The 17,893-nt window shown below is 36.4% G+C and overlaps 1 protein-coding gene across 1 annotated transcript in view; it reads right to left on the bottom strand.

The window, feature by feature from the left end:
- Positions 1–17,893, bottom strand: part of GUCY2C (guanylate cyclase 2C) — a 92,966-nt gene that overhangs the window by 36,162 nt on the left and 38,911 nt on the right. The window contains exons 11-16 of the mRNA XM_034403390.3: positions 15,984–16,065; positions 6,963–7,068; positions 5,479–5,541; positions 5,028–5,099; positions 3,286–3,390; positions 1,634–1,720 (exon numbers count right to left, since the gene is read on the bottom strand). Coding sequence (XP_034259281.1) covers positions 1,634–1,720; positions 3,286–3,390; positions 5,028–5,099; positions 5,479–5,541; positions 6,963–7,068; positions 15,984–16,065 — 515 coding nt within the window. The remainder of the gene's footprint in view (positions 1–1,633; positions 1,721–3,285; positions 3,391–5,027; positions 5,100–5,478; positions 5,542–6,962; positions 7,069–15,983; positions 16,066–17,893) is intronic.

The following is a 17,893-nucleotide window of genomic DNA, read 5'->3' as shown; positions in this document are numbered from 1 at the left end:
CAGTTGCCAGATGTAAAAAACTGACTTGAAGGTGCGTGTGCACGAGTGTGCACGCACGTGCACACACACACACACACACACACACACACAAACACACACCAAGACCAAAGAGTAGTACAGATGTACTCTGGGAGAACTTAAGAGAAATGATTGTGAATTGTTTGGCTTTATTTCCATTCCCAACATCAGTCAACATCTGATAGGAAAACATCTATCAATTGCTCTCCATTACACAGATTGGGGCTGGAACCTCTGGAGGATGCAGTAATGTGATATGATATGAAAATGTGAACACGACAATCTCATCTGGCTTTTGGGACCCATGATCTGGGAAAGGAATTTAATTTTCTCTGGCTACCATTCCCATTTTTAAAATTCTTCCCATGGTGCTGGTTTTTGAAAGTACTGATCTGTGAATGTGTAGAGATTGCATAAGACACCATGCACACCTGGAGATGATTAGGTCAAGTCGGCAACAGACAGCATCTCTCTCTCTCCCCCCTCCCTCCCTCTCTTCCCTCTTCTTTTGCCATATGTTCACATGCAGGAAATTCAGCCTGGTCTCTTCAGTTTTCTCTTGCACACGCATTCTTGCTCATCTGCACACTTGCCTCTTGGTCTCCCACTTTCTCACTGTTTTTTGCTCTTGCAGACTTTCATCTGCCCTCTCCCTCTCTTCTACAGTCAGTTGACAAAAGGGCTGTTGACAAGTTCGGGTAAGTAGACTACCCTCTTTTCCTGCCACCATCGCAACCCCCACTTTGTAGTTTATCATAGCTGATCCTCTCTAGCATTCCTGCTGCCAAAATGTAATAAAAGCTTCAGTAATAGTCATTTTGCAAAGGAAAAACTGAACTGCCCAGCGATTGCCAGAACTGCAAAATTTAAGCCTGTTCACTATAGGACCTTCAGTGACCCCACTTCCTGCCCCCCCCACATGTCTTTGCAAGAACCTAGATAAGTTTAGTAAGAGGAGCAATTCCTGTCCCTCTATAAACATAATCTTAAGTTTATAATTTGTCTTTGCATATACACTTTCAGCTATGCAAAAGCTATTGGCTCCAACACATTTCAGGGAAGAAGAATTGTAGGTTTAACCTTTTGCTTAACATGAAATCTTTCACTGATTTACTACCTCACTGAGAATTAAGTCTGGAAATAAAAAGTATTCTGAGAAAATGAATACACTGAAAGATTACTGGAAAAAATTCTAAGTAAGAAACTATGAGCTTCATGATATTTTTAAAAATAAAAATTATTTCCAAGCTCAGCATAACTGGCTACAGAGTAAAGCCTATTTAATGTGAGTTCAGGATGATTTTTTTTCATGCCACTTTTTAGTTCATGATTTTAATTTTATAAATATATTTGTCCTCATTCTCATTCTGTAAGGAAATTTTTATCAGTGAGAAAAATTACTTTTATTTTTTTCTGTACTGAAATGTACTAAGCTTATTATGGCTCAGCTCTCAAGAAATCTGCTATTTCATAGTCCTGTCATGTTTCTAGTGACAGGACTGGAAAGAAACTTGCACAAGCTGATTTTATATACCGATAGTTAGGACAATATATTAAGCTCTAATCTTATTCTTTTGCTAGATTTTATGATGTAAAACTATCCTCATATACTTACCTTAGCAATGTCATACATGACAGAAATTTTAAACTCCCAGTCCATGAAGGTTCCATCAGGGTAGGAGATTTTATCATTTAAGACATCCTGAGATGAAAACAAAAGAAAGAACTGCTGGTAACAACATTAAAACCAGCTTAATGCTGAAGAAGTTGCTAAAAGTAACAGTCAAACAATATCTTCATTCAGATCAATTAAAATAACACAAAATGATGAACCCTTGCTAAGCAATTCAGGGCAATTGAATAAAGAAAATATTTCCTTCAATAAAGAAGCTATTGAGAAAACTCAATTTTATTTCCAGTTCAATTCAGATATCAGCTTAGTGATTCTGTTTTTCCTGAAGTTATTTTGATCACAGTGGACAGTCCTATCTGAATACAGTGGGTGACAAAACAGAAATAGTTCTCCATGTTTGTATCCTTTTTAAATGGCTATTGTGGTTAAATATTCAACAGGAAAACAAACTTAACCCTGTAAGCCAGAGATGGGTTTCAGCAGGTTTTGACCAGTTCTGGAGAACCGGTAGTGGAAATTTTGAGTAGTCTGGAGAACCGGCAAATAGCACCTCTGACTGACCCATCTATTCTCTGCCCCCCGAGTCCCAGCTGATCGGGAGGAAATGGGGATTTTGCACTAACCTTCCCATGGAGTGGGGTGGGAATGGAGATTTTACAGTATCTCTCCCCTGCCATGCCCACCAAGCCATGCCCACCAAGCCATGCCACGCCCACCAAGACACATCCACGGAACCAGTAGTAAACATTTTTGAAACCCACCATTGCTGTAAGCCCTTAGTACCTGCCACCTGTAACCTAACAGATAACTGACTGAGGCGGACTATACTTAAAACACAAATGTAAATTATTGCTTTTCACAATATAGTTAAGTTAATTCCAGCAGGAAATTCTGGAAACTATAGTTCTAATACCCTGGAGGACACCAGGATGGGGAAGATCAGGCTTGCCTTTTCATTACTGGTCTGTCTAAGAGAGCTGAACTTTTATCTTAAATTGAATACTATAGAGTATTTGCTTTGTGGTTAAAAAGAACCTCAGCTTCTATCTGGAATATTTCCTACTTCCTGACATGGAGGAGTGAGCCCTTTTGGTTTCTCCTTATGACTCCTAAAATATCACAAAATCTAGTTCTTAATAGCAGATTAAAATGAGTAAAGTGGTATGTAACAGGTTATAAAAAGATAACTGCCATCTGGAGCTATTTGATTTGCTTCTGAATTGAAGATGCCAATCAATGTCATCTTCTCTGATGCATTGTGGTGTTATGGTGTCCTTTTCTTATTACCTTCCTGTTCTTCATAATTAAAGCAAAATCTAATTAATTCTGAAAGATCTCTAAAGGTACTATTTCTCTTGCAACCACCACGAAACCCTTTTCTGTTTTAGAAATTCTTTGTTTTTCTCCCTTCTTTCTTTGTGTCTCTATGGTAACATGACTGTGGGACATGGGGAGCCTATAGGACAGCACAGTCATTTCATTAACATTTAAATAACCACCACCAAATTAAATGAGTTATAAACAGACTACTATTCTTCTGTAGTGACCCCCTTGACCCTCACTAAAATTTTTCTTTAAGATGAAAGTTAATGTGTCTTGATACAAACTAACCAGTGAGTTATAAATCTGTTTACCCGCAATGAACCCCTTTCACAGTACTCAATTACTCCGTAGATCACTGTGTCCATCTTGACTGTTCCATAGAATTTAGTTAGATTGTAATAGTCAATTTGAAGGAGCTGGAGAAAAGAATTGCATTTATTAGAAGCGGAAAGTTACATTTTAAAGTAACATAGAATACTAGGAATGAAAAGTAAAAAATCTCTCAGTCTTTCCGATGGCATGGAGATACTGTATTTTGTGTTGGGTCTTGTAACTTTTCAACCCTAAGGTGATTAAAATATTTGCAAAAACTGTACAAGATACATATTTTTGGAGATCATTAACTCTACCTAGAATGTTAAGTTTATTTTGTGGGTGCTATAAAAAAATGCCTGCCATGCTGAAGGTGCATGGCAAATAATAAAATAATAACTGTTTACTGGAAGGGAAATTAAAGTTGTTGTCCCTCATTCTCTCCTTATCTTAGATTAACTTTTTCTTGCTTCCAGCCAGATGAGTATTTCTATAGTACAGAACTATAGTTAATACATCCCCTACTTTTATTTTCTTGGAATGCCTACAGGGTCTATTTAGGATTCAGAAATATTCTTAGAAATAAAGAAGGGGGGAATTTCTTTTAGCAAGCCAGCTTCCTAGTTAAGCTTTTTAAAAAAAATCTATGTAGAAGAGTGGCCACAAAATGACTTAATACAATTCAGAAACTGAGCTAACTCATAAATGCCTTTAAATAGATTTGGCACAGAGTAGAAGTTTAAAGGATTAAAATCAGTAATATAATGACCAAACTGGGGGAAAGTTTTCAAAATTCTCAGCAGTTGCCCCTTAACAGAGGGATGGGAGGCCTATTAGGTTGTCCTGTCCTAAGTGCCTGATGGACCCAGCATGTTGTCAGAGGGTAATTAGTTTGTTCCTAAAGCTCTAACATGCAGCTTCCGATATAGGCTAAAAGCTAGGGATGACCTTTGGAGGGCTTGTGATGGGGTGGTGTAACTATCCTGGCTCTCCTGCATCTCTTGGTGACTTTCAGTACCATCATGCAGTTAAAGGTAATGGTTATCGCCTTTAAAGCCCTATATGGTACATTGGCACAAGATCTCGTTATTGTGGGACTACCTCTCCCGAAGAATATCTGCCCATTCCACTAGATCAGGCAAGGTAGTCTGGCTCCAGATCCCTTCCCTGAAATCCTGCTACTTAGTAGGACCTCCGAAGTGTGCTTTTTCCGTGGCTGCCCTGTCTTGGGGAACACCCTCTCCTTGTTGGTTTAACAAGCCCCCACCTATTTAGCATTTTAAGATTGGGGATATCTTTTATCAAAATGCTGAGAATGGAATTTAATTTAATTTAATTTATCACATTTCTATGCCTCCCAACTCCCAAGGGACTCTCACAAAGGAATGGAATGGAATGGAATGGAATGGAATAGAATAAAATAGAATAGAATAGAATAAATAGAATAGAATAGAATAGAATAGAATAGAATAGAATAGAATAGAATAGAATAGAATAGAAATAATTGAAGTTTGCTGCAGGGCATCCTAAGGAACGATTAAAGGTACAGTGTTTGTATTTTTGTTTGATTGTTTTTCTCTTTTGTTGTTTTATGGTTGTTTTATAGTTATTGGTTTTATTATTCTTATGAGGCATCCTGAGCTGTTTAAGATGGGTGACTATATCAACATTTTAAATTAAAAATAAAAATACATGAAAAAAAGTTGTATTCCAGCATTCCTTAGAATAGTGTGCTGCTTACCTTATTCAGAGCTATTTTCTGTTTCTCTGTAAAATTTCCCTCATTGTGTTTGAAATCCTTCAGGATTATTATCTAGAAAATGAGAGCAATTGGAAGAAAACCATAGCAAAGTCATAACAACCTATCACTAATATCTACAATGTCTAGAGTAATTGTTTATAACAAAGATTAAATAGCAAATACATCATATTTTATAGACAAATTGATATTTACGCTAATCAATAACAAGCAAATGATTTTAAAATTTTACACCTGCAGTCCACTTTGTTCATTATTTAGGACTGAGAAGTTGCAAAGGAAGCATTTAGGAAAAAAATCCATATATTTTAATGCATTCATCTTTACAACAAACTGGGAATATGAGCAGCATCATGAAATCTGTCTTGCACAAGAGCATCAGACCATTTTTTAGTGAAGGCAAGTAGAACAGAGAGACTGGGAGTAAGAATACCTTCTTATCGTATTTGCCTTGACGCAGCCTTTGAGCAGTATCCCGCCTTTTGTCTTCATCAATCTGGGAAACAAGAGGACTCCTTTAGAATTCTTACTTAGAATAGTAAGGTCCCTATCCTAATGTGTACTAGGAACTAAAATGCAATACCCTGCTGCTGGAATGTTGTCAGGGGAACAGATTCAAAAATACTTCCCATAACTTGAATATTATTTTGATATTTTATGCATCAAGTGATATTATATAATAAATGCAATTTTTCCTTTATTTCCCATTCTTGTCTCAAGATGGTCTTTTTGTTTTTGTGGAAGAACATAGATCGCATCATACTCGTGTCAGAAGCACCAAGATGCTTCCAGGTTGAACGGATTAGTCAGCGACATCATCATTGCCCTGGGATGCCCAGCTGGGGGCTCTTTTTATGTCCCCAGCAGAAGCTGGAGCAAAGGACAAGAGCTCACCCCGCCCCCAAAGCAGCACTCGGATCTCAAATGTGGGCTTGCTAACCTCCAACCAGGATCCTAACCACACGAGACGCTGTGCTCGTTAGAAGAATATAGATGGCAATACTTAATGCCTAAAAAAAATCAAAGGCATACCAATTCCTAAGGGGAACACTGTTATGTAAAGCATAGGGAGCTAATAGATAGTCTTTGTGTCCCACAGATAAAATTAATAGTATTGCAACTTTGAAATTCACTGTCCTTGGAACTATACATAATTCCTGAAAGAGCTGTAACCAGCAAATGGGAGAAAGGGAGGAGAATAAAATTAGATTAGAATTTCAGGTGAAGCTGCAATTAAGAGTTCTTCTGCACAACCTGTTTTTCCAGTGTGAAGTTCCCCACTAACCATTTGTTGAGGACAGGAATGTGTGATGTCATACTCAGTTTAGCCTCCTGCAAAGATAGCCTGTCCCTTCTTGTTCATCTCAGATGAGATAATGCATTGGCCATGAAGTGCATGAACTCTATCCATAGTATTTCATTTCAGTAGAAGCCGTGTTTTTACTCCTACTGGATAATCTAAGTTGTTGCAGCCACATCTCTTTCCCTCTAGTCAATAGTAGCTGCCATTTTGCCCATGCTGACCATATTTGCATATGCATGGGATATTTGTACGTGCCATAGCCATCTGCTGCCCCATTCCCTTGCAAGATTTATTGATTGGCGATACTTGGGAGCTGGGATGAAACTGCAAATGAGGGGAAGAATGATAATATTGGCCACTATCTGTAAACTAATAAATGTTACTGTTTCTATCACATGGGGCAGAGTCTAGTAGAAAAGGGGAATGTCTACTTGCTTTATACAATCATGAGAAAACTGTTAATGCACATATAATAAACGGAGCAGTTAGCCTTATTGTAGAATAGAAGACTTTATAACGAGTGATACTATCTGAGGTACCATTGTGAAGAATGTACAGCTTACTTCATATTCTGTGGTGAGAAACTTTTGCCAGACATGGCTGTCACTTCCTACCTTTAGACTAACATGATTTGACTCGTTAGTATTCAATGGTAGTATCTTCTCAGGTGGAATATGGGACCATCTCTTTTGCCGCAATTGATTGGCTCTTCTGTACTTCCTGAAAATTTAAAAGTATGATAGAAACAATTCTGAAAGTATTAGAATCTGGAATTTTAGGAAGATAAAGCTGTATTAACATTTTAACACATTTACACATACATACAACATAGCATCTAATTGGGGAGGGGGAGAGGGAGAGTGGAGAAAGACCAGCAAGTCCAAATGGAGTATGCTGCGTCTTTGCAAGCTTTAGCTATGGAGCCAAGGCAGTCAGATGGATAGTTAAAGCTTGCAAGGACCCAGCATCCTCTATTTTGTTGCACAACTTTTGGAGATGACTTTTGTTTTTCTTTAGTTGAAGGGGGAAAGCTGCAGAAACTTTTTATTTCCTTGCTTACTTCAGTTCCTCCATCCTGACGTCAACATCAAATTTAAAAGGGATAGAGGCTGGAGAGCAGAAGGAGAGATTAGTTTTAACACCTAATTGGGATGTGGGGGAGCGATCAACAAGTGTGTCCCTCCCAGCTTTTTGTAATTTTTTTAAAATTGAAGAAATGTGATTTCCTAGGGGGTGGGGGGGGGGGAATTAAGCAAGAGAAAAGTTTGGGGAAGCTTATCCCAAACCTGCCTTTTATGCAAGGGCCAGCTTCCCAAAGCCTAGAGAGGCAGGCGAGCTTTGCAGCCTCCCAATGGCCAGTTGATCAGTAGCCATCTGATGGTGCAGAAAGCTCTGAAAAGCTAAGCAACTGGGGCTTTTTTTGCCCCAGAAAGACAGGGCACCTTGGCAGGAGGAAGGACAGAGCCAGAATTAGACAAGGCCCAGTGTTTTCCTTCCCCGTTGTTTCTCGCTGGCAAGATAATCAGCCTGAGGTGGGCCTACATACAGGCTGGAGGATACCTTGAGAGGCCTGAAGCAGGTGGGCTTGTGCCTGAGCAAGGCCTCCCAGGATCTATCCAACCTTAACTTAAGCTTCACTTAACAACCCATGCATTCATTTAAAGAATGCATTGGGGAGATCAGGGATGACTTGCTGTTACTTTAGGCAGTTCATTTAACATTGTTCTGACTTTTGACACTAATGGACAGGGTCTATTATGGTCGTAACTTGAGGACTACCCGTTTTCACATTGAATTAGCCCTTCATCAAACAAATGGGGAAAAAAATGATGGTATAACTCTATGGGGGGGGGGTAATTTTTAATATATTGTTTAAAAATCAATTCATAGCTGCAATTAAAAAGATTAAATAATTTTTGGAGATTCAACCAGAAGCGTCGCGGTGAGACAGTTGGGGAATTAATGGGCTCTGATGAGCTCCGCGAAAACCCAGACTGACGAACCGCTGCCAAGGGGTCTTTGGATCAGAACCGTTCTTAGGGATGGGGAAGAAGGAGAGGCACCTTGGAAGACCAAGAGGAACAGGCAAGTTCCTCGAAGGTCAGAGGAATCTCTCTCCGATTCAGCAGTGGAGGCGGCAGCCATTGCAGCTATCAAGAAGCTGGAACAACCAGACTAAGTATTGAGCAGGAGCAGTGAATGCAATAGAGTTTTTGAAGCCGGGTGAGTGACAGCCAACCCACAGGCAAAATAACAACAACAACAAAAATTATTTTAAAACCTGACACCCCCAGCGTAAAACTAGCAGCTAACAGGCATGGGGGAAGAAAAGAGGATGTAAGCAGAATTTAAAGGGACAAAAACCCAAAAATAAAATTGATTTTTGAATAAAATTAACTGGAAAATTTTAAGAATTAGAAGAAACAACCCCAAAATTGGCCAAAGGATTGGAAAAAAATAAATAGATCCTTTCTTGTTGAAGACTACGAAAAATAAAAAACAATTGGATATTAAGCCCTGCAACAGAAGTGCTTTATACCAAAAAAAAAAAAAAGAGGGGAAAAGTATTGTTTAATTTGGACTGGACTATAAAACTGATTTGGTATTTTTAAAGTTAAAAAGAAGAAAAAAGAAGCTAGATTTTTAACAAAGATTGATACAAAATGGACAATTAAGAGAATTGTGGATTCTAGAGAGACATCTTCAGGAGAAAAAAGAGCATTGCAAATTGGAATCTTTGTTTTGGAAAACTTTGAACTATATCAGCGATAATAGCCGTGAAAACTTTTGGGGAGGATTGCTTTGTCTGCAAACGGCTTGACTTTGGGGGGGGGGAGAAAAAATGGAACTTTTAAATTTGGAACAATGCTAATATAGGAAGAATAAAATGGTGCAGGAAATTAGAGAAATGATGGAAATAATGTATTTGTCGTGGAAAGCGGAAATAAGAGGAATAATTACAATGTTACATGGAGAATCAAAACTTGAGGATCCAAAAACTGAGAGAGAGCATGTTCAAGCTGACAAGGAAACAAAAATGGAGAAGCAAGACACAGAGACTGAAAACAAAGAAAAAGATAAAGACAATGAGATTAATTTTGGAAAACTTATTGAATATATGGATAGTAATAATAAAAAGGAGGTTTTTAGAGATTACATTGGGATTAACAATGGAAAAAACAGAAAAGGCAGAAAGAGACAAAGAAGGAGAGAAGGGAGAAATAGAAAGAACACAAAAGATAGACTTCCGGCAGTGACATAGGGTCGTGGCGGCACAGGAGAGAAGCGCTCTCTTTCTGGTGTCGGATTTCTGAGCTTTTGGTGCCTTTTTGGCGAAGACAGATCTTGGAGAGATCGGGGATAAGGAGGGAAAGCTTCAGGGAAGGCGAGAAGAGGTGCGATCTCCCACCATACCGCGAAGATCCCTCATTCCAGGCTCGGGAGAAGCCAGCTGGTGCGATGAGCGCAGCTGGCCCGGAGGCCCGATGAGCCGATTGAGACCATCGGGAGCAGAGGAGTGAGTACAGTGCAAGATCATGGAGGGTGAGCAGAAAACAAGAATCAATAATTTGGAATAATTTGGCGCAAATCAAGGAGAGAGTATTTTTCCGGAGGGGTAGCGTGAAAAGAGAAGACCTCAGAGCGTAAAGGGGCAGCAACCATAGAGGCGAGCAGAAAGGAAGAGGACGGAACATAGACCAGCAGAGAAAGAATAAAGAAACACTAAAACAGTGAAAACGAAGGTGAGAAGAAGTGGATTTAAACTGAGGAGATTTGAAGAAGAACAGACATTCTTTGTATCTTCCTTTTTTGGCTGCCCTAACGGAAGGAGAGAGGTAGTTTGGCAAAGTAAAAACTGCAGACTGTGACTGTGCAGATTAGAGGTCGCCATATTGAAACAGGAAAAGACTCCAGCGTAAAAAAAAGAGAGACTTGCCTTTTCCTTCGTTGAAAATATAACAAACAAGACTTATAGAATATTTGAAAATATATTGCTCATATATAGTCCTCTTTATTTAGACATAGATAATTGTTACTGATCGTTATAGATAAAATAGATAATTTTTACTGATATTTATTGGAATTAATTAATTAAGGATTATAGTGAAATTTGTTCATAATTTAAGTACTATAAGCATTATAATTATTAACTATTGAATACTAAATATTAAGTATTAAGAATTGATCAATTGAATCAGTCTTTGATTATTTAAGCTGCATATTTATATATATATTTATACTTATATTAATATTTATACTGCTATTTTATATTATATTTATTTTTATATTTCTGCTACATTTTTACTGAGTATTTTATAGAGATAATTAATTATTTAAAGGGATTTACTTAAAGGAAAGAGACTAAGTGATTGAGAGATTATTGAATTGAATTTTTACGAGAGAAAAGAAAAGAGAGAGAAAGAAATTATACAAAATTTGGATGGTGATTTGGGAGAAAGTTGATAAAATATTAGTGGAACAATATAGAATTTTGAAAGAGATGACGAGTACTACCACAACAACGTTGAAGACAGGGAAGAAGATAACATCAATCTTAGCAGGAACATCAGCCTCCCCAGTGTCACAGAAAACTTTGGAGGGAATATTTGCATCAGAGAAGCAACCCAGCACACCCAATATGCCAACAATGCAAGCCACGTTAATAACCATCCAAGAAACCATGGCCAAAATGCAAGAATGCATGACCAGAAACCACGAGCAATCCAAAAAAGATATGGATGAGGTAAAGAGAGAAGTTAAGAACGACATCCAAAAGATTGATGGAAAAATGGATTTGATACAAGAAATTATCCAAAAAAATGACCAAAGGATAAAAGAAATAAAACAAAAAACTGAATTGACAGAAGAAAAACTAGAAGCACTGGATACAAAAATGACTGGACTAAACAAGGAACTTGAGAACACAGTGGCGCAGCTGGAAATGGAAAAAGCAGCATTTTATCTGCGTTTCCAAAATGTAGTGGAAGAGAGGGAGGAAGATTTGACGATGATAATGGCGGAGATGATAGCTGTGTCGCTCCAAAGAGAAAAGGATGAAATAATAAATGAACTAGATGAAGTGTACCGGGTTCATACAAATTACGTCCAACAAAATAAACTTCCCCGGGAGGTACACATAAGATTCGTAAGAAGAAAGGTGAGGGATATTGTATACAAAATAACAAAGGACGAACCTATGTTCTATAGGAATAAAGAAATAATTACTCTGAAACAAATTCCCAAAAGGATAAGAGACTTGCGAAAAGATTATTGGTTCCTGGCCACATTGCTAAATAGGAGATATATACCCTTTAGATGGACAACGCCGGAAGGAATGTTAGTAACGTGGCAGGGAAAGAAAATAAAGGTGGATTCACAGAGTAAGGCAAGGGAACTATATGACCAAAGGACAGGCAGCGAGGCAACAAATGGTAGTAAAGAAGAGGGAGGAAGGAATACCAAAGGAAAACAGAGGCAGGAACGTGAAAGAACCCCCCCACAAGGAGGAAAAGGAGACGAAGGAGAGACGCAGGAAGAAGGAGGAGTGCAAACAAGAGGCAAAAAAAAGGAACAAGAAGAAACAAAGAAGAAACAACAGGAAAGTCAGTAAAAAATGGAAAGAACTCTAAAAATCCTATCAGTGAATATAAATGGACTCAGCTCGCCATCCAAACGACACCAAATTTTCAAAAAAAAATTGAAACAAAAATCAGATATAGTGTGCCTCCAGGAGGTACACATAAGAAAACAAGACATAAAATACGTACAATATAAGAAATTAGGTACAGCATATTCATCTTTGGCAGAAGAGAAAAAAAGAGGAGTAGTGATATATATTAAGGAAGGAATAGATAGCAATATAAGATATGTGGATACTGAAAGTAGAATAGTGATGATAGAGTTAAAACATGACTACAAAAATATATTGTTGGTAGTAATATATGCCCCAAACAACAAACAATTAGAATTCTATAAAAAAGTGCATGAGAAAATTATGGATCAAAAAATGGAAAATGTATGTCTGATTGGAGACTTCAATGCTATTTTAGATGTAAGAAAAGATTATAAATGTGGCCAGCAAAATAAAAATAAGAAAAATGTATTGCCCAGAACTTTTATAGATATGGTGGAAGAACTAAATATGATAGATAGCTGGAGATTCTATAATCCCGAAATTAAAAATTTTACATATTATTCAAATCCACATAAGTCCTGGTCTAGGTTGGACATGGCATGGGTATCCAGTATGTTAATGATGGAAATAGAAGCGGTAGAAATCCTACCAAATGATTGGGCTGATCACAACCCAATAATGATGACGTGGAAGGGGCAGCAGAGAAAGAAAAATAGATGGACAATGAATATACAGTTAATAAAAGAAAAAGAATATAAGAAATACATGGAAAAGGAGTTAGAATTATTTTACAAGGAAAATACAAAACAACACACCTCCCTACAAAACTTATGGGACACAACTAAGGTGTATGTAAGAGGCCTTACAATAGCATATAATGCAAAACGGAGAAAAGAGAGAGAAAAAGAATATAATAAATTACGAGAAGAAATTCAAAATTGGGAATGTAAATTGCAAGGAAAACCAGGGGATGAACAAATAAGGGTAAAATGTATAGCGGCAAAACACAAGCTGAATATATTAGAACAAGGGAAATATGCAATGACTTTAAAATATATAAGGCAGAATTACTTTGAACACGCAAATAAACCAGGGAGGTGGTTGGCGTATAGGCCGAGGAAGGAAAGGGAAAAAAAGACAATTCAGAAGCTACAAGATGATGAGGGAAGGATCCAACAGACCTTAGAGAAGAAAAAGGAGGTAATAGTCCAATATTATCAAAAACTTTATGAGAAGGACATAGTAACAATGGAGGAAATTGAACAGTATCTAAAAGGAGAGGGAGTGCAAATACTAACAGAGGAAGAAAAAGAACTATTAGATAAGGAGATTACGATAGGGGAATTAAAAGAAGCGCTGAAGAGACAGAAAAATAACAAAACTCCGGGGACCGATGGTCTACCAACGGAGTTTTATAAAACATTTGGAGAATTATTAAATGGAATATTATTAGAAATATATAACGAAGTGCTGATGGAGGCAAAATTACCAAATTCATGGAAAGAAGCGTATATCTCCCCAATACCAAAAGAGGGGGCAGATACCACATTAATAAAAAACTATAGGCCTATTTCTTTGTTGAATACTGATTACAAAGTTTTCATGAGTATAATTGCTAATAGGTTGAAAAAAATATTACACAACAAAATACATCAGGACCAAAACGGTTTCTTGCCCACAAGACAGATAAAAAATAATTTAAGGATGGTAATGGATGTTTTGGAATATTACAAGGTGCATCCAGAGAGACAGGTGGCCCTGATCTTTCTGGATGCACAAAAAGCGTTCGATCAAGTAAATTGGCAATTTATGAAACAACAAATTAAAACTATGAATTTTGGAGAGAAATTTACAAAAATGATAACATCAACATATCAGAACCAAAAGGCATGTATTTTGATAAACGGGGATCCAACAAAATTTTTTGGAATAAATAAAGGAGTAAGGCAGGGATGCCCGTTGTCACCCCTACTTTTTATTTTAACTTTGGAAAACCTGCTAATTAGAATTAGGGCAAACAAAGAAATACAAGGATTAAAGATTAAGAGAGAGGAGTACAAAGTCCAAGCTTTTGTGGACAACCTGGTCTTCTTCATAGAAGATCCAACAGAAACAACCCCGAAATTATTTAAAAAGATTGAAAAATTTGGAAATGGACAAATTAACTTTAGAGTTACAGGATAAGGAGGACTCAAAATATTTTACAATTTGGAATAGATGGTACCAGTGGATAAATCAGAGGAGGGGAAATGGGTAGAGATGAAATTTAGAAGAAATCAATATAATTAAAAACTGCACTGTCAGATAGATAGAAAATGAAATATGTCACTGTAGGTTTGTATATATGTATATATAATAATAGAAATTAGTTAGTAGGTGAGTTTGTTTGTTTGTTTTGTTTTTAAAATAAAAAAAAAGAAAAAGAAAGAACACAAAAAACTTAAATGATTACACTGGGATTAACAGTGAAAAGAAAAAAAAGAGAGGAAAAGGATGGGAAACAACAGGAAATGCAGGGCAAAATAGAAGAGTTCAGATTTGTGAAACACAGAATGATTACACTGGGATAAACAGTGGGATAAATAATGGGGAAGTAAGAAAAGGAGAAAAGAGATGGGAAACAATGGGAAATTTAGGGCAAAGGGGGAGAGCTCAAGATTTCAAAGTACAAAAGAAAAAAAGGGGAAAGAAAAAGGTAAAAATAAAAATGGGAAGGGAGAAAAAAATGAAAGAGAAAGATGCTATATGTATTTAGAATTGAAATATGAATTGTAGTAAAAAAATGGGAAACCATATGATTGCAAAAATGAAATGAATAATAATTGGAATATTTGTATTGTATCTTTGAAACTTAGATAATGATAAGCTTTGTTTTTTTATTTCATTTTTTTTAAAGAAATATGAATAAGTTTAAATTGTAACAATCGAAATACCTTTAATGGTATATGGTGTTGAAAGTAGAAAGGATTAAGTTGTGGCTTGGATAACAGCTAGAATACTTTAAAGTTAACTAGGGAAACTGTAATGGTTGGAATATTTTTAATTCTTTAATTCCATAATATGAAGAAAGTAGAAATGATTAATTGTAATAATTGAAATACTTCCAAATGTATATTATGTTGAAAGCAGAATTGGCTACAATTAATTGATTTGTAAGGAATTGGATTACATGGAAATAACTGGAATATTCATGTTAATATTGATTAATATAAAAAGAAAAAAGATAGTTATATAATTAACTGATCTATACTAAAATGTTGGATTTGTATTATCAAAGGAAATGTATGTTATAAAATAAGAGGATTTATTATAATCATAAGAAGGAAACTGCTGTAATATTACATAACTAACCAAGGTGAGGAAAGATACACAAATAAATGACAATGGGAAGGGATATAATATAGATTAGAAGGGAAAAACTGAATTTAATTAAGATTAGAGATGAAATGAAGGGTAATATTGGTTCTTAAAAAATAGATGAGAAATTAATATGGCAAAAAGGAAATATAGAAATTGTAAATTTAAATTGAAATGACTAAATACGGTCTAAATTTGTGAACTGGCAAAATACTCTGTTCAAAGGAAATATATTGTATGTTTGTATGTGTGTTTGTTTAAAAAATTTTTAAAAACTTGACAAAAAAAAGATTAAATAATTTTTGTTATTTTGACTGAGGTTTATTTTTCTTGCTTTATGTTGGATTAGCATTTGTATTTTTCCTTTTGTTTTCTTTTTATTATGCATCATAACAAGAAAAATAATAAAAGACAAGTAAGTAGAAATTATAAATTTGAATCTTGTCTAAATAAAGAAAAAGAGTGATGGGATTTATGCAGTCTAGATATTTGTGTGGAGTAATTTTTTTGCAGAAGAAAGACTTGAAAGAAGCTAAAGGTATTTGTGGGCTGATGCTGGCCTTCCCAGTCTGAGGTCATTCAGATGTGTTGGACTATAAATTCCCTATTTTTAGCCCAAGGAGGACAATGTATACAATCATACCTCAGCACGAACAAAGCAATGATCAGAACTAGCACCACAATTGCAGTAAGTGTGAAAACAGCTATGGTCAGGACGTTGGGACCTATAAAAAAAAAAAAGAGGAATGGGTAAACCGAGATCCTTAAAAAGCAGTTTAAAAGGTAAATCATAGTATAACAAAATAAACTTGTATTACTGTACACAGCGTGTACAACAAAATAGTAAATTTTACACAACGACCATTTTTGAGCCACTGTTTTGAAAGTACTGTAATGAATCCAGTCCTCCAAGAAATTAGTATCAATATCTCACCATCAGAGATTTAGGAAGCAAACTCTCAAACTGATACTTTATCAGAAAAAAAAATGTTTGGCCTCCAGTACTCCTGGATTTGTAGCCACATACATATTTTGTCATAAATGGTTTGGTTTGGTTTTGTCCTATTATCTACCCTAAATGATTGCTAGGTTGATTTTTTATATATTATGTCAGTCTTGTTTTAACCATGGTTTGTTAAAACAAGAACTAAACAAAGAGCTAAACTCCTTTTCTCCCTGCTCCCCTCCCCAGACCTCTTTCCTAGGGATGGATCTGCAGAGAGAAAAGGATTTTAGCTCTGTGCCTTTTCTCCCACAGCCCCAGAGCTGCTCCACCAGTATGGAAAGGCAGGGAGAAAAAGATTTTAGCTTCATGCCTATTTGAATTTTCAGCCTGCTTGGTCCTTGTCTCTCCATTTCTGCACCCCTGCACCAGTGGTGGGTTCTACTTACCTTTACTACCGGTTCACAACGGGATCGCGCATGCGCAGATCGCTGATGATGAAATCCGGGGCGGTGGGCGGAGCCTCCAGCCAGTTTTACTACTGGTTCTTGAGGGAATCCATTCACTTAACAACTCTTGAGATCATTTCAAACTGAAACTGGCAGTGCTGGGATCATGGTTATTGAGTGAAGTGGTCATGTGATGTCTCACATAACGACTGCTTTGCCCAATAACCAAGACTACAATCCCAACTGCGCAATTAGGGAAAGCCTACATCTAGTTACTTATTCCAGTTTTGAGAAAGGGGAAAGGAATGGATCATTATCAACACTATAATGATTCTATGCTAAATTCTTTTGGGAAGTTTTTGCATTTATTACTACTTTGACAGCTCTTGACATTTACTTATTTTGCTTTGATACAGCTATCCAATTCATCTACCTTTTCAACTACAAATCAGCCTTATTTTCTTAATTCTGTGACAAGGTCAAACTTGTCAGAACATCTGGGCTGGCTGTTCCTATCAGAAAAGCAGGATGTTAGGTCAACAATAAATAGAGCACTTAACATGCTCATATACTTGGCAGGTTACAAAAATCTTGCCTGCCCTGCACCCTAAGCTGAATGACAGGGGGTTAAATACCTCCCAGCACATTTTAAATAAAATTACAAGCTCACATTTAGAATATAGAATAGCAAGGTCATATATTTCTGGTATGCTGCTGCCCCCTAGTGGCTATAAATATTCCAATGGGAAAAATCTGGATGCCTTCCCACCTGATTTTCTTCCCAATTTAAGATGTAATTAGAATATTAAATAGCAGGCATTATTATTATATTAGTTTTGTGAATTTCTGATCAAGTGGGGAAATGAATTAAATAAGGCGGCAAACAACATATTATATTTTCAGGATATTGATGGAGAGATTTTTCTTTTATTTTCTGCACTGAATCTTATAACTGTTTAAATAAACTTTTTCTTTTTTGAGAAAAATGCTATAAGCAGTGCAATGAGAGACAGAACAGCAATCTATGGAGCCACAATACTTAATGTCACAATTTAATTTGGCTATAGATAGAACATTTTATTGGTACTAGACCTCAGGAAATCCTTTGGGAATGCTTTTCTGAACAAGATTTAAAAAAAAAAGAAAAAAAGAACAGCACTG

This window comes from Pantherophis guttatus, chromosome 7 (assembly GCF_059756535.1).
Source record: "Pantherophis guttatus breed Tessera chromosome 7, ASM5975653v1, whole genome shotgun sequence".
NCBI lineage: Eukaryota > Metazoa > Chordata > Lepidosauria > Squamata > Colubridae > Pantherophis > Pantherophis guttatus.
Note: the sequence above shows the minus strand (reverse complement) of the source record. Positions and strands in the feature narration are given on the sequence as shown.